General features: G+C 41.4%; 1 protein-coding gene across 3 annotated transcripts in view; it reads right to left on the bottom strand.

The window, feature by feature from the left end:
- The window catches only part of DEF8 (differentially expressed in FDCP 8 homolog), a 1,140,218-nt gene that overhangs the window by 270,147 nt on the left and 845,878 nt on the right, over positions 1 to 24,193 (bottom strand). For all 3 annotated transcript variants that reach the window (XM_044081732.1, XM_044081731.1, XM_044081734.1), the window contains one exon: positions 17,501 to 17,581. In XM_044081732.1, the coding sequence (XP_043937667.1) occupies positions 17,501 to 17,581 (81 nt within the window). The remainder of the gene's footprint in view (positions 1 to 17,500; positions 17,582 to 24,193) is intronic.

Here is a 24,193-nt window from a genome sequence, read left to right as displayed (position 1 = left end):
TGGAGTAAAATCCTTGGCCTTGTTCCATAGGTGGCACCTCTTCTATAGCTCTCATCCTTAGTAAGTTGTTGATTTGTCTTAGAGCGTCTGTTTTTTGGCTTGGTGGTAGGTTTGGCATTCCTCTCTTTTTTGGTAGAGTGTGGAAGTGAAACCTGTAGCCCCCTTGTCTATTGTTTGTAAAGTCCATTTGTCTCCTGTAATGTAATGTCAGTTGTCGGAGAATAAGGCTAGTTTTCCGCCCAAGGGTGCTTCCAGTTGTTCCCTGGTAGGCGGAACTAGAGCCAAGTCATTGTGTCTGCCCTGTGGAAGTGGTTGTAGTTGATTCTGTGGCAGTACTTCTCTGGTTGGTAGGTTGCCACTGACGTCCCCTGTAGGCACCCCTAGATTGACCTCTGCCTCTTGGGCATCTATTTCTGCCTCTCTGCGCTCTGAAGTTGTCTGGAAAGGACCAATTCTTCGAAGGCCAATTTCTGCTAAACCTCGGAGGTTGGACCTGTAAGAAATCCTTGACTGTTTGGACAGATTTTGCTTTTTCTTCCACCTTCTTTAGAACCTCCTGTGCAGGGGAGCCAAATAAACTTTGTTTCTCCATGGGAGCATCTAGGAGTTTTGACTTAACATGGTCTGGTAAGGATTGTTCTTTTAACCAGGCATGCCTTCGAATCACTGTTCCAGTCATAGCTGATCTAAAGGAAGCCTCCAGTGCATCATAGCCACATTTTAAAAAATGGTTACTGACCTGCTGAGAGTTATGTACCAAATCCTGAAGGGACTTGCGGTTTAAAGGTTCAGGAGAAGACAGTTTTTTATTTAGCTGGTCTAACAAAAATTCCTGCTACTGAATCATGTGAAATTGACAGTTCAAGGCCCTGGCCGAAAGAGTAGCAGAAGTATAAACCTTTTTACCCCATCTCTCTAATGCTCTAGATTCCCTTTCAGAGGAAGAGGGTTTTGGCAGAGGCAGCTGCCACACCTTTAGGGCCCTGTGAAATGGTTTCAGGGTCTGCAACAGGAGCCTTATACAAATGGTAGTGTGTGTCCGGGACCCTGTAATATCTGTCTGGCTTGGCAGGGGCCGGAGGAAGAGAATCAGGAGCAGTACAGGCATCATTATATGCATCATCAACAACTGTTAGTACTGGCGGAATGGCTAAAGGCCTATGCTGTGGTAAGTGTAAAAAGGTCCTTAGCCTTTTCCTTGAATCTGAAAAATCCTGGCCCTGCCATTGAAAGTGTTCCCTCATAGCATGCAAGGTTTCCCCAAAGGAAAATTCTTCAGGAGGAGAAGCAGAAGGAATGGAGTCTTCTGCATCAGAATCCTCATAAGGAGAATATGGGCCTTCGTGACGGTCTGAAATGTCTGAGTCATCCGAGGAATAACCTGTAGAGACAGGTTCCGGGGGTTCAGTCCTAGGCCTCTTGTCTGGAGGGGGCTGAGAGACCCTGTCTGGGTGAGGTTGGGATCCTCTGATCAAAGAAATGAGATCCTCAGCCAGGCTGAGTATTTGGGAACTAGAGGTAGGCCTATGTGAAGGAGTTTTGGCAGGCAAGGCCTTAGAAGATTTAGCTGCTTTAGCCCTGGCAAAAGCCTTGATAGACATGGAAGCAGGGGGTCTAGCAGCCCCACGTGCAGGGGTAGATATGTCTAAAGGAATAGTGTCTGACAAATCCTGGGTGCCTGCTTCTGTAGCAGTAAATTCAGTAGCAGATTCAGCCATGCTCTGTGAGGCCTCAGCTATCGGAGGCATGCTTTCGGCCGAAGGAAGAACCGGGGGCTCGGTTTCAGCCGAAACCGAGACATTCGCGGTTGGCCTAACCGTGGTTTCAGCCGAAACCGCGGGCCGCGAATGTCGGTCCTTTTCCTTGCGCTTTTTAGCTAATTGAGTAGTCGGAGTCTCCGATGGCATTTTGTATGCAAAAGCGGGACCAAAAAACTCCTCTGCAAACTCTGACTGCCGTCTAAGTGTCCGTCGGTTGAAGGATGCACAGGCTAGACAAGCTGATACTTCGTGGTCTGGGCCTAAGCAAGGAAGGCAGTAAGAGTGGAAATCCTTATGAGGTATTTGTTTCCCACAAGCTAAACAATTATTTACTTTGTCTGACATCGGCTGAGGCAAGAAAGAGTCCCCAACGGGGTACTTAGCTTTTTAGAAGTCTTCGGTAGTAGAAATCTCTGGATCTGATCGACCGGCACTTGCGAACAGCTTCTGCTTCGGGCACCGCGTGGCAAGAAAGACTGAGGAAAATGGCGTTGGCTGATGCCTTTATACCCAATAAACAGCAGCTATGACGTCGGGTGAAGTGCGACATCAGCAGAGGCCAGACCCAGACTTTGGAATCCGGCCGACCGAAGGGCTGCCTGAGGCAGGACAACCCTTATGTTAGGACTGCAGATGCATCCTTGAAGGACATCAATTGGTCGTAATGGAGGGTTATACCTTTCCTTATGTATCCTGGGTAACCCACTAATCGTGGGTTTAGTGGGATGCTCCACCCTGAAAATTTCAAACAGCTCCTTGCTTAAGTAGCCATCCAGAAAAAGCCCCTTTAAATCATTGCTGACTTTAGCAATAGGAGACCTCACATCATTCCCATTAAGTTTGTGGTAGGTATGCGTATCACTCAGCATAGATTTTATTTCACTGACGTACCATGTTGCATCCATAACAACGATGGCACCTCCTTTATCCACTGGTTTAATCTCAACTGTCTCATCTTGCTTCAAATGATTTAGCGCTAACCTTTCTTTTGTAGAAATATTGAAAAAATGTTGACTATTACCCCCTGCTTGTCTTTGGGTATAAATTTAATTTTCGCAAAGTCGAGCAAAAAGTTCAACATTCGGGGGATTTTCTGGTACAAAAGTGCTTGGTTTCTTAAAGCAGGTGCTGCTTGATTGCTGTTGTGTACCAAAAATACTTTTCAGGGTAATATTTCTGTAGAAATACTTTAAATCCAAACTAAATTCATTTAAATTAGAGTGTAAGGAAGGTATAAAGGTGAGTCCTTGATTAAGGATTTTAGTTTGTTCCTCACTTAATACCATCTGGGAAATATTAACAATCAAACCATCTGGTTTATCACTCGTGGAAATAATTTCTTCCTCTTCCTTTCTCTGCTCTGTGATCTTGAATTCCGTTCCAAACCCTGTTTGAGAAAAAAAACATTAATTTTTGAAAAATAGGAGCATATTGAACTCCTTCTTTTGGCCTAACTGCTGGTCCATTGGAATCAATAGATGGAGAGTGAGTAACTCTTTCAAAGTAGTGCCTTTATTCTGTTTTATTCTGTGTTCCTGTAGTGCAGCAAGTTTAAGCAGTACTGCATGATAACTGGACTAGTGTAGCTGATGGCAAAAACTCACCAGGCTTTGCCATAAGAATTGAACATCCATTCACCACTGTTTGGCATTGGTGCGCAATGCCAAACTTCAAGCAAATGCAGAGGACAAAATGTAAAGGCTTTTTATGGGTCATTTCTGCCTAAGTGTGTTGTGTGCAATTCATTTTTTGACCAGATTAAACATGTGAAAATGAGGTTGACAGGAAAGTGGTGAAATGGGGGAGGCAAGCAGAAGGAACAACAAAGGGGAAGCAATACAGGCATTTGCAGGATGGGACATTCAATTCACCACAGTAATGTGGACATGTAGACACAATTTGACTAATTTGGCCTGTCACCACAACATTGATGGCTGACAGCAATGCAATAATGTTCTACAGCCAACTGGACCAAATCAAATGCATCGATAAGACACATATGTCAAGTGGAGAGCTATGTATGGGACAATTTTATTTAATTAATTAATTAATTTATTTTTTGTGACAGAAGCCTGTTTTTTTTTTTGGTCTCAAAAATAGATGAATGTTGGAGAAGGGACCTAGGAATGTGAGGGTCAGGTAGGTATGGTGGCTGAGGAAGCAAGTGCAGACAAACCGGACATACAAGGCAGATACATGGATGGTCAAGGACACAAAAAGACTGGGGGGACACCATGACTGAGGAAAGGTAGTGGACATCAGAGTCACATGCCTGTCAAGCATGGAAACAGTGAGAATTTAGTCCTCACCCTCAGAACTGTCATCACTGCCCCCTTCCTCAGTTGCCTGTGAGGATGCTTAATGTAGGAATTTCTTTTCGATTTTTAGGTGCAACTTCTCCACTTAACTAATGTGTGCACCAATGCCACTCTCTATTATATCTTGCACCATCCCTGGCAGCTTCTGGCTGGTGATATAATCACCGCTTTCACCAGTACTCCTGGAGGATACCACTGTACCACCATCCACAGCACTACTACCTGATGAGGATGTACCAGGTAGGGCAGGGGTTGTGGAGGCAGTACAGCTAGGATGCATCCAAGAGGTTCTGGGTGTTGGTCTGGCAGCCAGTGGAGGGTTGGCAGGCTGAGCTCCATCAGCTGGCCCACCTTCCTGTGCTGAAATGTATTTGGTTTGTTGGCAGAAATGTATGACATCAGAATGGTGTGATTCCATGTAACCCAAAAAGAGAGATAAGTGGTGGGGTGAGACAAAAAAGAAAGGAGATGAATAGAACCATGATGTGTCACATTCATTCCTTATTACAATAAACAGCCATTTATATTATTCTAACTACAGAGCTTTCGCACCCCCAAAGATGATTATGAATTGTTACAAGTAAGCCTTGGAATATGCACATATTCTATAAATGCCTTCAAAGATACTAGTAAGTTAACAACATGGCATTAAAACTAATATTGCTGCATTTCAACTTTAAAAATTATACTGTTGAATATGAATCTATATGTTAGTTGTGGGAATTGAACCCACATAATCTGAATACACTGTTACACTTGCCTAATACAATCACCAACAGCTACTGGAGAAAGTGTGCATGCTTGCTGTTAACAGTTAAGGTAATCATGCTGAAGTTGCTACTAATCTATGGGATCACAATAATTAATAAAATAAGGGCCAGTTGTGATGCAGAGAGACCCCTTGTCTCTCTGAGTCATGCCAATCTCTCAGCATGTGCCACCCTGTTTGCCACAATTTCATCTGCAGCTGCAAAACAGAGAATTAGAGAAGAGATATTAAAGCATTATTCATACCAGTCTTGGCTATGTTCACCACTTTATATCATTTCAAATTTCTTGATCTGTACACTTACATAACTGGGGGGTGTTTGCCATTCAAAACTCATCCAGCCACTGGTAGAGTTCTACCTGCTTGTACCTCTTAAGACCACTGTAATGGTGCCTACACTTCTCCACATTGTGTGGTATGCCAGTTGCACTAGAGACAGCCTTGGCTAGGATGCTCCAAGCCTCAGCCTTGTAATGAGACCCAGTATAGTCCCCCTGCAACAGCCTTCAGCTGTAGGGCTTGATGAGGACTGCAACTAAGATTTTGGACTCCTCCACACCCCACCTCTGTGTGCCCTGAATTTGGCACCATCATTCCTATCACCTGCCACATCTGCAGAGGTCCTCCAAGAACAGTAGCAATGGTTTCCTGCCAAATTGTGATCTCATGTTTTACGACCAGTGCACAAACACGCATGACCATGCCAACCGCATTTGTGTGATGATAAGTACAGAGAGACATTGCCAAAGAGGAAGGGATTTTATGAAACAGCAATGATGATGTGAAACTTGGCAGTGATCTTCAGCATGTGTGATGCTATACCTGGTCACACCTTGTCCAATGGTCAACACTGAAGTGCTTACTGGCTTGACTTTTAAGCCTTGACTTTGGAGGGATCAATAGGATGACTTGGCACATATTTTGTTGGTACTTGTACACTATTAAAAAGTAATTTGCATGAGGTGGGATTCAAACCTATGTAAAAGAGAATGCATAAATTGCCACACAGGTGATTATTCCTTGCAGCCACAAAAGAAGTATTTGCCAACCACTGTCATTAAAGATGTTGTTGTGTCTTTCAGCTTTTCCCAGTTAGGGGTTGCCACAGTGGAACTCCGGTCCGCTAATGATTGGTAGTTGATTTTTATGTGCCGAGTTACCAGCCCTGACGCACAACCTTCAACGAAGGGATGCCCATTCACGCATCTCTCCATGCAGAAGACGCTCTAGCTGAGAATCGAACCAGACAGCGTCTTACTGTGAGGCGACAACGCTACTGACTGGTGTTATACTTCAATTAGACCAGTATATGTGTGACTTAAAGGGTCCTGGCTCATGCATTCTCAGGTGTGATACATGACTAATGCCTGACAATACACAACTTTAGTAATAGAGTTTGGGGTTATGATACATACCTCAGAATACATTCTGGAGGGGCCTAGATGACTATTAGAAAACTACTGTGCCCAGTAAAGAGATTTGCAACTTCATTTTTTATTACATAATCATCATTGTCATGCTAAACCAGTTACACACACACAAACAACTGGGGATCATATGACAGTCATTAATGAGCTATAACACATACAAAAGTATGTGCATGCAAGCAGTAATGATAGCTTTATGTCAATCAACCTGGTGTACATTGCTACTGGTATGCAATATTATCTTTATAATCAAAGTTTTGGAAGTAATGACAGTGGGACACTGTTACTAAACAGTAGAGCCTGCTGGATTTGAACTCACACCCACCTGTGTTCTGACCATGAACTTACTGCACTGACAACTGGTGTAACAGGGAAAGCTAAGCAGCAGGAGTGTTTTCCACACTCAGCACTGTCCAGAGTGCTGACAGCTGTGTATCACTGCTGAGACTGTTTGCACAGAGGAAGGTGAACCAAATTAAAATTTTCACTTTTTTACTTAAGCGATGAGCCATATTTGTGCACAGGTAGGCAATGCACACACAGAAAAAGACAATAGCTACAAAGAAGTTATGTACTTACCATACCATTCCATCTGTGTTGTCCATTTTCATTCTTCCTCAACCTGTGAGACAAGAATGTTGACTTAAAAAAATGCACTTCCTGTGGGCACAAGATTCCTCAGTCTGATACCCACAGGAAGTGTGTTTACTGCCTAGGACCTAGTCATTTGGATGTGACTTGCAATATTTGTGCTGGTTTCAATGCCCATGCTCTTGTGGAACACCACAATTTAATTCTAAAGGGTCTTCTTCCTCAGCCTGCTTCTGCTGTTAGTTCATCTAGAGAATCACAGGTCAAATCCCGACAAGAAAGCAGAAGGAACCCAGGGAGCACAGAAAATGCTCTTCTGCCTGGTCTCCACAAAAAAGAACTACATCTGAGCCACCAGCCAAGACTCTGGAGCACTGATCAAAGACACCTTAACAGGTTTCTCAAAGTCACAGAGCCGCATCCAAGCATGATGCCTTATAGCAATGTCTGAACCTACAGCCCTTGAGGTATCCTATGCAGCATTTGAGATTAGCCTCATGGACGCATTAGAGATAAACTATAGGGTGGCCAATCTGAAGGGAAAGATTTTCTGCTCCTCTGCAGACATGGTTTTCTGCTCCTCTGCAGACATGGACTCTGGGGCAGAGCTAGAGCTTTCCTTAATTAAGTTCCTCTGTAGTCTGGTGAAGTGTGCCAGGTACTTCACCAATCATTACATGAAAATCACTGATGAGCACACCCACTTCCCAAATCTGTCGAAAGCCTTAGACTCCCTGCTGGGGGATGGACAGTGGAGCTCTGTTTGGCTAGCTCCTTTTAGTGGCAGCCGCAACAACCATGACATGTACCGGGGAACCTTTTGTCAAGTGCTGCTTATCTAACAGGGCACTAACGATCTTGTCAGCTCTCTTTGGAATGGACTCCACAGTGTCCAGCTCCTTCCATGCCCTGAGGGAGGTAAGGTCAATAAGGTCATCCTCAGGGGGGAAGACACCCAAGATGTAGATGGGCCAGACCTGAAGGCCTCCAGAAACACCAATTCCTCTGAGGAAGGGCTTTGGGTAGACCATCCACTTCTCTGGCAAAAGATTTTAAGGAAGTCTCCAAAGGAGACATCATCCACTGGAGATCTTGGGGACCCTTCCCCTTTATCAAAGTCCGTGTCTTTTGTCAGTGACTCCTGAGGGAAATCCAACTGCCTCCGCTTGCACAGTCTCTTTCGAGGGACCTCTTCATTGAAATGTTCCGGGGAGGTGTCATAAGAGACGGGAAGCTCTGGAGAGGGAGCTGCTCAGAAGCTCATAGGGTCTGGCTGTTCCAGAGGAGGATGAGCAGGCTCAGGCGCAGAAGTCAGAACAGGAGTAGGATCCAAAGGAGGTAGAGTTGATGCAATTCTTGGGTGGGAGAATACCCTCTCCACCACCCTGAATGCAGAAGGAGCTGGAGAAGCAAAAAGCAATCTCTCCTGAACCATGGCTCTAGGAGCAGACAACTCCAAACCATCACGGATCACCTGTCCCGACCTGGGGGTCTGAGCCGAGCTGTCAAGTGCCAATGATCCGAGGGATAGTGACACCTCCGAACAGTTCAGAGTAGAGGAAATTCCATTGGATTTGACACAGACACTTTGGCTCCAGGATTCGTAGTGCTCCAACAGAGTCGGAGACAATCGGAACAGAGAAGTTGTCGGAGTAGAGGAAGGAAGGGCCACTGAATATGACATATTGACTCTGGTTACCTTCAGATCCAAGGGCTCCAAAACAGAGGTCGGATCGGAGAAGGAGTAATCAGAGGCACAAAGGTAGGGTGGTCACTCATGGATCAGATGTGGGCAGGAGCAGGCAAAACCCCCATCTGTATCTATGTCCTGAGGAATCTGCTCATCATCCTGTAAATCTCTGCTTCAGAAAGTTTCCGGGAAGATCTAATAGAGGATGACATGGATGGAGGTCTGGAAGACTTCTTTGGAGTCCATGAAGAAAGGGAGACCACATGGTAGGAGATGCAACCTCCAGGGAGGGACTAAGAGTCTAAGACTAAGAGCTGAGGAGGTGATAATAATGTTTGTGTCAGATCTGAAAGCCTAGGATCCGAAAGTTTCAGAGTCTTGGCTAGTGGCTCAGAAGTAGCTCTTTTTTGTGGAGACAGAGCAGGAGAGCATTTTCTGTGCTTTCTGGGCTCCTTATGCTTCCTTGTAGGGGTTGGACCCCCCTGATTCTCTAGATGGATCAGCAACAAAAGCAGATTGAGGAAGAAGACCCTTTAGAACTAACTTGTGGTGTTCCACAAGAGGACAGGCACTGAAACCAGCACAAATATTGCAAGTCACATCCGAATGACTAGGCTCTAGGCAGTAAATGTACTCTCTGTGGGCATCAGATTGAGGAATCTTGTGCCTACAGGAAGTGCATTTTTTTGAACCCATCAGGCTTGTCTCATAGGTTGAGGAACGAATGAAAGTGACATCAGATCACATATTAGTTGTGTAAGTACTCATTATGTACCCCCTCACTAAAAATATTTACTGTGGGACTAGAACCCTGCTTTACCTCTATTCCTTTTTTTTTAGCTCACAGTATTTATACCTTGTGCTTCATAGACAGTCAGCTAACAGGTGGAATTTCTGCAGTCATTACCATCCATAGTGCTGACATCGCACAGTGCCACCAAGTGTGTTTGGACTGTGTAAGCCAACTGAAATTAAAATTTTCACCTTTTCCTTATGCAGTAAATCATATTTGAGCTATGCCACACACCATTCACATGGTAAAGGCAATAAATACATAAATAAATAAAAACAAAATAAAAAAGTTAAAACAGGGAAACAAATGTTTATAAACATTAGCTCTGGATTTGAACCATCAGACTACTGCCCTTATGCAACACAGTTGTATTGGGTTACCTCTCTGCCACAGACACAACTTTGCAATATACAAACAAGTCCCATTTCATATCCAGTATTAAACAGTTCATACAGTACGACATTCTCATTGACTGTACATGTGTAGATAACATATTTAATGGAATAAGTGATCACGTCACTCAATACTTATGAATATGTCTGCAAAACTGCAGCCCTGCCTTCTCTTTTTATTCTGGAAATCCTTCCCTTATCTCTGCTTTACTATCAGACATGCAATGTCTAGTGCATATCCTCTCATTTTTCCTTTCAAGTTGTGATACAAATACATGACACTGAACAACAGTTTTCAGCAAAGAACAGAAAACGGAGCTATTATGCCAAAGAAATATGCATGTGGGGTGCTTGGTTTTGTTTAAAAGCTCATTGCAGTTAGTTCCACATTTTGCAAGTATATCTTCACTGACACACCCACTTCACAGCAGGGTGTCTGAGGATTATTGTGTTTTGCTTCAGTTAGAGTAATCATTCAAAGTTGCAAGCCATTAGTACCTAACCATGATGTAGAAGCTACACTAGGTTTACATCTGCTACACAAAGTCGAAAGTTTGGTATTCAGCAATTCTAACGAGTTCACACTTCATTTGCATCTCCAGAGTGCTCAAAAGGGCTGAATCTACACCACTGATGACATACCTTTTGGGTTCAGCATGTCAAAAATTCAGAAAATGCCTAACTTGACTCTGCTGGTGTGTCCCCCCCCAACAAAAATAAATTAAAATAAATAAATAAATGAAACACCATAATTCTCAATACATCAGGGATAGATCTCAACAGAATAAGGGACAAACCTAGAAATAAGAGACATGGACAGTTTTAAACTACTAATACTATTAATTTGAGACACCGACAGAAAAAATGAACGTGAATTAATATACATTTTCCAAAGGAAAACAACTCTATAAATCCAATTATTGTCACGGCGTGTAAAAAATCAACAGTTTTAGGAGGGATTAAGAGGGACAGCTGAGAGGAATATAAAACAGCACACGTGTAGAAATGCAGATTACTTGCCCTTTGAAAAAGTGTAACCACAAACAGAAAACATCAGCACTGGCTTTTGCAGACTCTATCAAGAAAGTATACCGAAATAGTCTTTGAGATTAATAACTTCCTTATCTCTGCAGCAGTGTTGCTGAACTGGCTCCTGGCACAAAATAATTCAATGCACTTCACATGAGCAACGAATGCAAGAGCAGTGTCTTTGGTAACTCGGGTGTTTGTGATCAAGGACGTGTCACCAAAACGTTGTGGTGTGTCACCTTTGACACGCATGTCATATGTTCGCCATCACTGATCTACACTAATGGGTAAACATGTAACTAAGGAACTTGAAGGTAAGGAGACTGATTTTAGTCATGCTTATTGCTTCACTTGTGAGAATGTAGGGGTAAGTAGACTTTGGACTGCTTTTTCTATAGTGAGTATTTTAGTTGTATGGGGCAAGTTATTTGGTAAACTGCTTAAGTATATATTACAGATGTCAGTCATGTCAGATATTGATGTCATTGCTGGACAACTCACACACATTCTACTTATATACATTTACAAGTAACAGTTATGCAGGTGTCTGCCATTCATTCATGTTCTTACACATTAAATTTTCTATTACAGGTTCCATACTTATGTTAACGGTCATGTAGTTATAACTGTTGTCATTCATGGCTGACTCTGTTTGATGCTAGCAGTACACAGCCATTACATGGGGAAGTAAAGGTTGTCAGCATTGCCTGGTATCAAATGTACTCTATGTATGTGCATATGATGAAAGATTTCCCCTTAGGTGGTCATGCACACTATCAGTTGCCTCTTGACCAGAACGAGTGCATACTGAGCACAGCTATGTCTACATATACCCACAGTAGCTGGGGGTTCCCCCTCTGACTTCTCACCTGAATGTGGATGTGGTAACTTTGACAGTGGTAGTGGAACATGTGCTCCTACCCCTTGGTGTTCCTGGTGCAGCTGTTCTTGCAGGATGAGATTGTGTAGGATAACACATACTGTGATATTGTGTAGGACAGCACATATTGTAATCATTTTGGCACAAGTACTGCAACAGTACTGCAGGGCTCCCTGATGTATCTAGGCATCGAAATTCTGACTTCAGCAGACCTAACACATGCTCTGTGATGTTTCCTGTTTCAGCATGTGCCTCGTTATAGCGTTCCTCAGTGAGTGGGTGTGCATTTCTGATAGATGTCATCAGTAATGGTTCCAATGCATACCCTGCACCCCCCAGTAAATGGCCTTGTGGGACATCACCCCTGAGAAAGTTTCAGGTAAAGCTGTGAGGTGTGCCAGATACAAGAGTCATGGTAACTGCTGGGGTTGCCAGCACACACAGACGGGAAGATTCCCACATGACCTGGCAGTTAAGGGAGTAGACCCCCTTTCTATTGATGTAGATCCCCTCTGGGTGTTGATTTGATCTCAATGTGGGTGAAGTCTGTTGCACCAATACTTCAGGGAAGTGTGCTATGGGGTAGAACTCCTGCATAGTTCTAACTCTATCCTCAGGAGTATGGGGGAAATATATATAGTCACTGGCATGCTGCAGAACAGTAGTCCGAAACTGGTGTAGAATCAAGGATACTGATGCCTGCGACACCCCCAGAATGTCTCCTGTGGGTCTCAGAAAGGTTTCTGTAGACAAAATTCTAAATGCTACACAAACCTTGGTCTCCCCCAATATTGGTTCTCCATGGTCTCAGGTAAGGATGACAGAGGTTGCAGAGTTCCTGGAGTGTGTCTCTACCCACTCTGAGGCATTCTACTATTTCTACTATGCAGACCATGAAAAGTTAAACGGGGTCTAAATACCCTTCTCCTCCTTGCCCAAGGTCTGTCATCATCATCAGCAGCATAGAGTTCAGCCTGTTACACATACAGATGAACACTAACGTTCTTTCTTTCTTTCCTGTGTAGTTTCTGTGGCTGTATTCCAAAAGGTTTTGGAGTATACAGCAGATGGCTACACATAATGTACATGATTCCATTATAGCTTGCTCAATAGTTCTGCCATTCTGGATTGGTTGATTAGAATATATAATTCACCTGGTTATCCACTAATTAGCATGTCACATTGTTTACCTGGTTTGCACGGGTTTACACTTTGTGTAGAGCTATTTATTGAATACAAATCGGTGCACTTTCATGTGCAAATTGTGCCGTGAATACATGGTGACAGAGCCATGTAGGATTTATTGAATCCAACCCATTTTCTCTTTTTCAAAAGTACTCTATTAAACAAGTAGGTCACATTTTCTTCTACAAGCAAACTGAATCAATGTTCACTACTATTATGAGCTGCAGGCTGTAAGTAAATAAATGCCCTGCCTGTTACTTCAATTAAAGTACATTTTCATTATATGTGCTGCTGGCTTCCCATTACTGCATGCATAACATTGAAAATTATTCTTAGTTTATTAAAGTACTGTTACTGCAAACCAATAAAAGTAAGTTTCATCTGCAGTACTGCAAATGCCATATGAAACCTCAACAGGTTCCAGTTCCCAAATTAATGGTTTTACTCATTAACATACTTACTGAGATGATAAAACTTCCCTATTACAGAATTTTACTGACTTTTAAATAGTTTTCTCCACTAAGCACAAATTCCTGTTTTAAAAAACAACTATGTAACATTAGTCTGGTTAAATCATTGGGTCAAAGTCTCACACACGTGCGCGCGCATTCACGGGCACGCACATGAGCTCGCACATACACACACACAGACAACTATCGAATTACACATAATGACACATTCACATAAGCATATGCAAAAAATCTACTTATCTCATCTTCTCTTGTATTACTTCAAATCTCTGCTTAGCTAGAAAATCTGAAATTTCTTGCCTTGAACTTACCCAAATATGGGGTCTGCATATGGAAGTAACAGATATTTATCTAACAAACAATGAATATCAAACTTCACCACAGTAGACATGATTATGCTCCAGTTCCAAGACACAAACTACTACACATACAAAATGTTTAAAGCTATACACAGTTTACTTATAACATACACCAAGATATACAAACTTGTAATTTTAACAAAAAAGTCTTCCCAGTTCAGTATACTTCTGTTCCACTTAGTTTTCAGTGGTCCATTTTTTTTGCAACAAAAAGAAGCACATTTAGGATCGCCAGTTCTGAAGGACTACAGTTGGTTTAGACAACAGCTGAGCACACCCATTCAGTGGCTAGGTAAACATACTTTCTCTTGGTTCAGTATACCAAAAAATATAAAACTGTTACCTGCTACACTTTTTATTGATTCAAAATAATTAATTAAAAAATATAAAATAAATTAAATTAATTAAAAAAATAACTATAGGTGATGTGGGGGAGTGGAAACACCCTTACTTAACAAAACCTAATTCCAGCTTACACAGTCTTGGGGAGGTTACAAATTTTATATGAAATCAAACTGTTAAATAAAATACCGATGAATCAACAGAGCCATCCTCAATCTCTTTACCCCATTTTGTACATGGGGTCAGGGTGTCACTTCAACAGTGACAATCATCTAGAGCCAAGGTTTACACTGTCAGGTGGCTAGACATGCCGCAGTAGTTCATCCATACCATACACTCACACACACACACACACACACACCTAGGTCCAATTTAGAGTGTCCAATCTACCTGCTGCATGTCTTTGGAATATGGGAGGAAACTGCAGCACCCAGAGGAAACCCAGGTGACCACAGGCAGGACATCCAGACTCCACACAGAAGGCACCCCAGCCAAGAATCGAACCGAATTTTGCTGTGAGGAACCAATGCTAACCGCTGCATCACTGCACCACCAGTGAATTTCTCAAGGTACACAGTATGTTCTGCCCTTAATACCTTTAAGCATTTTATTATCTACTGCAAAATCTGAAGACACTGCAAAGGAAGAAACATGAACTGTACAGATATAATACTTCCTAGGAAAGGGTGCAACAGCTGCTTAAAATTTTTAGTTACACAACAGTGCCCTGAATAAGCATTATGAGAATAAAATTCATGCTTCAACTGGTTGTACTACTTTTAGTTTTTTGAATGTCTTAGGATGTAATGTTGCTTTTTCATTACAGACATTGTTTATATAAAGTGAACAAGCATTTTTGGAAAATTCCAGAATGTATATTTCCTCTTTGTGGTTTCTTCACATGACTGATGCTTTTAACCAGTTCCAGTCAGCATCATACATACTAATTATGTATCATATATACTAATTAACTTCATATACAATTAAAATTCTTCACTATTATTAATTCTATCACACTGAGTGCGTACTGACTATTCAAGGTATTGTCTTAGGTCATGCCCATATAGTTTAATACTACATCTATAAGCTGTCTGTGAAGTACTGCTGAGTCTAGGAAGTGACAAATCTTGTGAAATAAAAAATTTTTTGGAGTGTACAAACTAAGAACGTATTAAGTCAGGTTATTTAGTTACTGTTAATATTTTGTTTAGCTGCTTCATTATTTGTTTTACTAAGCAGCCTAGGAGTGGGATAGGGTCAGATCATGTGGTATGGTTTGCTTTCTGTATAGAACTAAAGGGATTCTTTTAAATGTATGACTACCAAAGGTGGTCTCTGTTCACACTCAATATCTGTAGTCAAGGATCTGGAAATGCATGTAGATAGTAACGTGGCTTTTGACCATCATGTGTCTATAGGGATCTCTAGCACGAGTAAATGCTCATGATACTGAAATTTAAATGATAGACCCAAAAGCTTGAATCTCGGAATACTGAACCAGCAAACAGACCAAACACCTGTTTGTGGTGGGCAAATCTCCCTCACCCCATACCCCTACTCATATATTCTAACTCAGAGATTGCACCACAGTGGGGAAATAACTAATACTCCAATGTCTGCTGTGTGTGATCCTGTACAGTGCAGATACCTGCAAAAAGAAACAGTATTTAGATATTTTTTGTTGGTTCAATATTTCGGAATTTGACCATTTCAGCTTGATTATTTGAAATTCCAGAACTTGTCTATGACATGGTAGAGAATTTTTAAATTTATTACATTTTCTAAATTTATCTATCAACAGTTTATGATTAAACACAACTTGAATTACCCTACAGTGGCACTTGCTGGGCTTTCTTTATTACCCACCTATTCTTTTTGCTTGGATGAATTAACAGATACTAAAATTTATTTTCTTAATTCTCTGGGATCAAACCTATCTAGTCTCGTCTTCATACTGCATTGCATTAAATAATATGGAAATACTAAAATAAAATGACTGGGATTGGTATAATTGTCCTCTGAATATCTTACAGCCAGGCAGTATGATTATTTGCTTCCTCTCAGCCCGGGGTAAACTTTTTCTCAAATATTAGTAAAAAAAACGGCAGATATATCTTTAAAAGGATGGAAAATCTTTCTGCCAGCAATCTCTTAATTCAGAGAGTCCCACAAAGATTCCACAACATTATGCAGAAATATCCAAACTTTTGAAAAAAATTAACTCAGATCTGCATCTTTGACAACTGCCACATCATCTTGACCAAATAATCTATGCTTCAACAACAGTTTCCTTACGACAGGATTATAGCTTGTGATCTAAATTTAAAAGATGGACCTTTAAAACATATTGGCTAATGCTGAACTATTATATTGCTATCAGTGTATTTGGCTATTGTCTCTTGCCAATTATTTACTATTTTCACACAGTTAATCATTCGACTTTTCTAGAAATTACTACAGTGTGGTTTATTTGATGTGTTTTCGATGTGTTTTATTGTTGAAAATTTTAAATAAAACATATCTGTTTTAAAAAATTCACCACGTCTAAACTCTTCTTTTTAGTACAGTATATACAATCTAGTACAGTTGCTTTTTTTACACTTCTCCATTTTCCTATTTATTTCTTTTTCAACATGCAGCTACCAAATAGAGCAGCTACCAAACTCATGCTTACTCCCTCAAAGAGTAGAGCCACATATTCTTTTTGGGCTCATGATACCTGCCAGTAATCAGCCTTATTGGTTATCTTCTGGCCCATTTATTCCCTAGTAGGCAAGATGTACCCCAACCAATTTGTTCCCTATTAGGTGAGAACCAATTGTAGAGGCTGTCGCCCAAGCAGCCACTTGCCCCACCTCTCTGGTCACTCACGTGAACACCCATGTCACAGCAGGGGACTACTACATGCTTCCGTAATATGTGCATGCTTCCACACAGAAGTTCCATGGGCTACCTTGACTGGATTGGTACAACAAAATTAATTAACTAACGAACTTGGTGCCTGGTAAACATCCATTTATGCCATGGAGAGAGACTAACTTGTCTAACACTCCCTCCATTCAGGATGGGCAAGCCAGCCTTAGCCTCACAATCTCATTCGCCTCGCCTGGCTCTTTCTGTGCCTGAGCTGCTATCTGAGCACAGATCACATGGTTCAAAGTCAGGGATTTATGCTGACACATTTTAATTAGCATCATAACATGTGATTCCTAATATACTCTATTATCGCTAAAACAAACTTAAGGCATATCAAAACAGACCAATTATATAAAAATACTACATTATACATTATGCATCCATAAACTGCAATCAGGTCAGGCTATGCTTTTAAAAGCTAGGTTTTAATGTACTACTGAACCAGTACTGGGATTAGATATTCAGCATCAATCTGGTATAACCATTCAAAGACACTAAACTTGAGACTTGTTCTAGGACAAGTACGTTAAAACAGCAGCAGCTAATATTCTGACTGATATTTCAAGTAAAGCTACAGACCTGTAGTAAAAGTCGTGCCTCCAAAGCCTCTTTGCAGGTAAGTAAATAGGGTTTCATCAACAAGATGTCTTGACGCAGCTTCTGCATTTCATGGAAAACAGAACAGAACATATTGAAAAGGTATATGTCAGTCAAGAAGCACAGAATAACATGGAGTTAATACACACATAATACAGCTGAAGTGGTACAGTTACTACAATGGGCTGACGTGTAAAGGGAAAATACTATAAGTAACAGCAGAGGGTACAATGAACTGAGAAATGCAATACAGAATAAACAATGATGTGCTATATGGGTCAAAACATTTGCAGTTAATCTCCACAAACAAGGTTAAGCTCCATCAAAATAAAAATAATGAATTGACTATAAACAAGTCAGTAACTAACTTTAAATGTAAGCAATTTTAAGATGGGATTAAAGAGGCAACAGCTAGAGGAGAATGAGCACACATTATATTTATGAAAGTATGCCAAAATTAGCAAAAACCTACAGAAGGAACAGAATGCAGGCATTTGCACAAAGTGAATGTTGCTAAAGATCTAGGAAAATATAACCGGGGGGGGGGGGGGGCAGCAAATACATGACAAAGGTACAGTAAATGCATGTGGTTCATTATGCATCTGTAATATTTCTTCAGAAATACAACTCTAACCATTTATACTGGAACCACAAGCCACTTCCTTCTGAAACATGGGACAATGCAACACGATAGCTAAGAAGAAGGCTTAAACAAGAGAAGACGACTAACATCTTGGTGAGATTAGGACTCAAATGCAGTTTTACAAAACATCCGATATATGATTCATGTAAATAAGCTAAGTTGTTAAGAGGTTGCAGTGCTGCCATTACTGCCGCTAAAGCAAGCCAACTCCAGATGTAAAAGGGTTGAGGATCTCTGATACAACTGACTGATATTTAAGTGCCAAATATGACACGCGGAGAGCCAGAAGGGATGGTTTGAACTTGAGTAACAGATGGCCAGATTCTCTGATTAAGTAGGTAAGTTTGCATGAGCATATCCTCTGGTGGTGTCCTTTCTAAAATGTTAGACTTTGAAGCACTAACTGTTAGGTGATTTGAAGTGAGAACAGCATGTTTTCAAGGCATCATTAAGACATTTAAGTCATAACAGGGCCAACATTTTAAAGTCTTATAGGTGTTACATGTTTAGTGCACTACAACATAGTGAAGAGTCGGAGCATAAACTAAAAATCTTTGCAAGCTGTGGATGGTAGCTACATAGTGAACTAAACTCTTGTCTATTATTACTTCATCATTAAATGAGTTTAACCAAAGCTAATCCGCTCTGGCAAGGAGGGACCCCTCTCCACAGATTACCACTTTTGGCTAGATCACCAAGCTGTACATGGAAGCTGTAGTGAAAGTGTAAATGGAAGGAGGTAACAGAAAGTTTCAAATCAAAGATAGACACAATTGTATTTAATTGGTGCCATAAGAGAAAAAGAAGAAGGTACAGTGGAAACAACATCATGGACCAAATGCGATGCTGCTGCTGCTGTAAAGGCCAACAATGCTGTTTCCATTATATTTATCTTGTTCATTAAATGTAGCCCCCAAGTATTTTTTCTAGGATATGTATATTTTCTTCCTTAGTCAGACTTCATTTGAACTGCAGGAGGCTGCAAAAAAAAAGTCCATGCTGGAACACTTCTTGGATGGAAAGATGGCATTGCTTTAGTGTATTTTAAGAACTGCAATGCAGTGAAAATTGTGGTTGTTTAGTGTTATAAGAAATCTATAAATCACAATATGCCAGAGTTGGACTTTTTTGATGGGGCAAAACACATTGCATAAATGAGGAGAGAAGTAGTTACTAGCCAAATTGAAGAAAAATAATTTTGTTCAGTACTGATGAAAAGCTATTACATATAATTACAATGAAAATGATAAAGGCAATGCATATGCTGGTGGAACAAAAACAGAAGTGTGGAAGGATACTAGAATGAGAGATCACAGACACTTGGGTACAATGTGAACTTTTTTAAAACATTTTTAAGGATGACAAACAATGGTACAGTTCAGCATATTCAAATGTAAATAAAAAAGCATTTATCACTGTAGCATTAATATTTATGGATGATGCTAAACTTGCTTGCTTCCCTGACAAGATGACAAAAGGACTGTAACTGATGCGCAAGAAGACAGGAATATTCTTAAATAATAAAAGTCCATTAGTACTCAAGTACATGCACGCTGATTGGACACCCAGTCAGAGTGCCCACTGTAAATCAATCATATCCCAGTAGAAAGAAGAAAATTGTTTGGGAGAGATTTGAGGATGGGGTGGGTGGATGCTGGCATGTGATCTTGGAATGTGTATGTGGGAGAGTTATAGCTAAATGTAACAGAGCTAGTACATTGGCTATGTCTGCTGGGTCCAAGTATGGGATAATACATACTATTACTTCTGAGCAGTACTAAGCATTGGTTCTGAGCTTTCTAACAAAGTTAAAGAAGGTTTTATGGTTGTCTTTTGCCTAAGTGGTAATTTTTATCTCATATCTAGCTATGGTCGAATGGATCAGTGTCCAGAGTTCCCTGTTAAGTTTAGCAAGACAATTTTTGGCATCTAGATAGTAAAAATAGTTATGTACTCACCATAATGTTCAATCTGTGTTGTCCATTTTCATTTGTTTCCCTCACATATGGGGTCGGATCCGATCCCTTGGATCCACCTTGACCACTGTAATAGCTTGTAGCAACCAAAACGCTCTTGAGCTCCCTACCCTACACTCATAATGCCTCTCTCCCAATCACCTCAGATCTTGTTTGCTGCTAACAATGTAAATAACAGAATAGGGAAACACCTTGGACAAGGGTAAGACCATTCCTGGTATTCAATATTAGCCAATTTTCAAATTTATGTCAACTCTCTCATCTAAAAACAAAGAAAGGGACAGGGGGACGGTGGGTGGGTTGTTGAGGAAAAAATGAAAATGGACAACACAGATGGAACATTATGGTGAGTACATAACTATTTTATCTGATGTTGTCAATTTTCATTTTATCCTCACATATGGGGCAGACTCCCCAGCTACCTTTTTCCTGGGTGGCCTTATGGAAGGATATTCTTCAAAACCAAAGGAGACCCCACCCCTGGAGACCAAATCAAATCATCCATGGATGATCTGGACTGAAAAACTGTGGTGGCGGCCATAGCTCTAGTGGAATGAGCAGAAACTGTTTTAGCAGCTCTAAACCTTCTCTCTTGTAAATAAAAGATATGCAGTCTATAATCCATTTCGCTAGAGTAATCTTGGTCATTGGAAGGCCCAATCTGGTCTCCAAAAAGAAGACAAATAATTGACTTTCTTTTCTTATGTCCTTTGTTCTATGAAAGTAAAAACGTAATTGTCTATGAACATCTAACAAATGCAAGAAATATTCATCTTAATTGGTGAAGTTTGGTAAGAAAACTGGTAGATTAACAGCTTGGTTGATCGTATTCTCTGAAACTATCATTGGCAAGAATGATGGCTCAGTACGTAAAGTAACCTCATCTTTGTGAAAAACCAAGTACAGTGGTTGGGATGATAACGCCTGAATCTCACATTCTTCTTTCAGAAGATGTGATGACTACCAAAATATGGTTTTCCAAGAGAGAAATTTGAGTTGACAGGTAGCTGCTGGTTCAAGAGGAGGCTGTATAACTTGTAATACCAAATTTAAGTCCTAAGGTGGTGAAGGATATTTATAAGGGGGCTTGAGTAACACAGTTTCTCTCAAGAAGGCTTTGCACAGCTTATGTGAAGCGAGGGAGGAACCGTCAAATCCAATGTGAAAATTAGAAATTGCAGCTAGCTGCACTTTTATTGTAGAGTAAGCTGCACCTTCCTTAAACAGCTGTGCTAAAATCTCTTGAATAGTGTGGACAGAAGCTGAAAAGGGATCTACATTGTTTTGTTGAGACCGCTGTATGAATCACCTCCATTTACTGTTATACAACTTTCGTGTAGATGGCTTATGGGAGGATAGAAGAACATGATGCACTGATTAAGAGAGCACAGGTTGTCTGGCTATCAACGGAACTGGAGATAACATGCTGTCAGCTTGAGACTGTGAATATTTGGATGAGGCATACCTGTTGGGTGTGACAAAAGGTCTGGAATTGGATCCAGAATCCATAGTTTCTTCTGTAGGTAAGGCCAACGAAAGGGAAACCATATTTGTTGAGGCCAATATGGGGCAATGAGGATTACTTCTCTCTTCAACCTGTTCACTTTCTGAAGAAATTTGGGGATTAATAGATTTGGGGAAAGGCATATGATAGACCGAGAGGCCAACTGTGAGTAAGAGAATCCCTCGGGGACTCTTCTTGGGGTGATCAGAGCAAAATAGCTGCTGCATTTGTTGTTCAGAGGGGATGCAAAAAGACTGCAGCAAGGCTGGCCTGACTTGTGGAATATGTCTCACTCGTGAGGCATAATAATGGATCTCCTCAACTTGTCTGCTATCACGTTTGACTTCACCGAATGTGCATTGCTACCAGAAAGCGTTGGATGAGACTGCCCACTGCCACACTCTGAGCTCCTCTTGACATAAGGGGTATGGATCTGGTTCCCCCTTGCTTGTTGATGCACCAAACTACCGACATGTTGTCTGACTGAATCGCAACTGTCAGCAGGGGAAGAGCATTCTGACAGTCTTGCAACGGTAGTAGCACCTCTCTCATCTGTATGACATTTATGTGCGACTTGGCCTCTTCTGTAGAACATAAGCCTTGGACTGTTTTTCCCAGATAATGTCCCCCCCCCCCCACCCTATCTGGGAAATGCCCATGGTTAGTGTGGCCTTGGGGAAAGGTGGAACAAAGGGGTGACCTTGTATAAAATGATCTGATTAAATACACCATGAAAGATCCTTCTTGCAAGTGTTTGTGATTCTTATCACGGCTGACATGGGTTGGCGAAGGATAGACCACTGTACTGTGAGCAGCCACTGTACGACTCTCATGTGGAATCTCACTAGTGGAACTAGTATTATTGCTGCTGCCATAAAACCTAAGGCTTGAAGTACCATTCAAGCAGATACTCTTGAAATTTTTAGCAGCTTTCTGACTTGATCTCTTATGGCCATCACTGCTGATGATGCGAGACATGCTACCATCTCAATTGTGTATATGTTTGCTCCTATGAAGTTCAATTCTTGAGAGGGATCTAGGTGTGTCTTTTTCGTAATTTCCTGTAATACCTAACAAAGAACACATCTGAAGAACCATATCTTTTGCTTCTAGAAGTAGATGCCTGATAGGGGCAGTTATGAGCCAGTCATCTAAATATGGAAACACCAGGAATCTTTGCTGTCTCAAGTGAGCTGCTACTACTGCCATACATTTGGTGAACACTGGAACTGTAGAGAGGCCAAACGGCAGTGTTCTGAACTCCTACTGACTGGTTCCCAGCCGGAAGCAAAAATTACTTCTGGATTGCCGGTCCATATTTATGTGGTAATACACATCTTGAAGGTCTAGCAAGCACATCCAATAGTCCTTTCCAAGAATGGAAGAATGGACTGAACCATGTCCATCTGGAACTTGCTCCACTGAACTGATTAGTTCAATCTGCTGAGAGCCAAAATTAGTCTCCAGTCTCCTGTCTTTTTTTTCTGGTACCAAAAAGAACCTTATGTACTGGATCCTCTCTGGTCTCCTTTTGACAGGGTGGAACATCGCACAGTTTTTTTGCTTTGGGACAGTGGAAAGGAAAAGGGTATAAAGTATCCTCTGGATATGATCCTCTGCACCCATTTGTCATTTGTTATGTTTAGCCAGGCTATTAGATGCAGGGATTAACAACCCCCGACTGCCTCCAGAGAAGAGCAATCTGGCCTCCTTTCAGGAGCACTGGAAGAGTTTTCCAAAAAAATGTATCTCTGGACCTTTGATGATGCTGAACTCCTTTGCCTCAGGGGTGGCAACTTTCATTACTGTTCCCCCTTCTGCCCCTGGGGGAACTTTCTCCACATGCATGAGGAAAAGACCCTTGTGATTTTCTGAACCACATCTTTCTACTGCTCCTCTGATTTTTGTTTTTGAGTATGGTCTCTGAGGAGTGGAAAAACAAGTGCCCATGGCAGAAAGAGTTTTCCCATCCTTCTCGCACCTGCAGAGCATATCTCTGACTTTTGAGCCAAATACTGAAGTGCCATCAAATGGAGCATTGATGAACGAAGGGCTCAGCAAAGTTGTACAAGCTCGTCGAGGCTTGCCTCCTCATAGAGATGCCTGAACCCACAGCACTACTCACCCCTTTGGCCGCATGTGAAATAAACCTCAAGGAAGAGTTTGCAATAGCATGCAGGGTGGCCATCTGGGAGGTGACAGAATCCTGTACCTCTTCAGACACAGCTCCTGAGAGGGTATCTGATAGCTCCTTGGTCAGATCTCTCTGTAATCTGGTAAAATAGGAAAGATAATTCAGAGACCTCAAGACAAAGGTTGCTAAAGAGAAAACATGCTTTCCACATATATCTATTATTTCAGAATCCTTATTAGGTGGATGAATACTAGAACTTTCTTCTGCAAGTTCTTTTTTTGTGGCCGCTGCCATGACCATGGCATCTACTGGAACATCTTTTGACCAAAATGTTTTATCCTTTGGTGCTGTTATTATTTTATTTGGCATCCAAGGGGTAGGTTCAATGGAATCTGGAGCCTCCCATGCCCGGCAAGAG

Source organism: Protopterus annectens, chromosome 8.part1 (genome assembly GCF_019279795.1).
Source record: "Protopterus annectens isolate FY-2018-M chromosome 8.part1, PAN1.0, whole genome shotgun sequence".
In the NCBI taxonomy this organism is placed as follows: Eukaryota; Metazoa; Chordata; order Ceratodontiformes; family Protopteridae; genus Protopterus; species Protopterus annectens.
The sequence above is the reverse complement of the archived record's forward strand: the minus strand, read 5'-3'. Positions and strand labels throughout refer to the sequence as shown.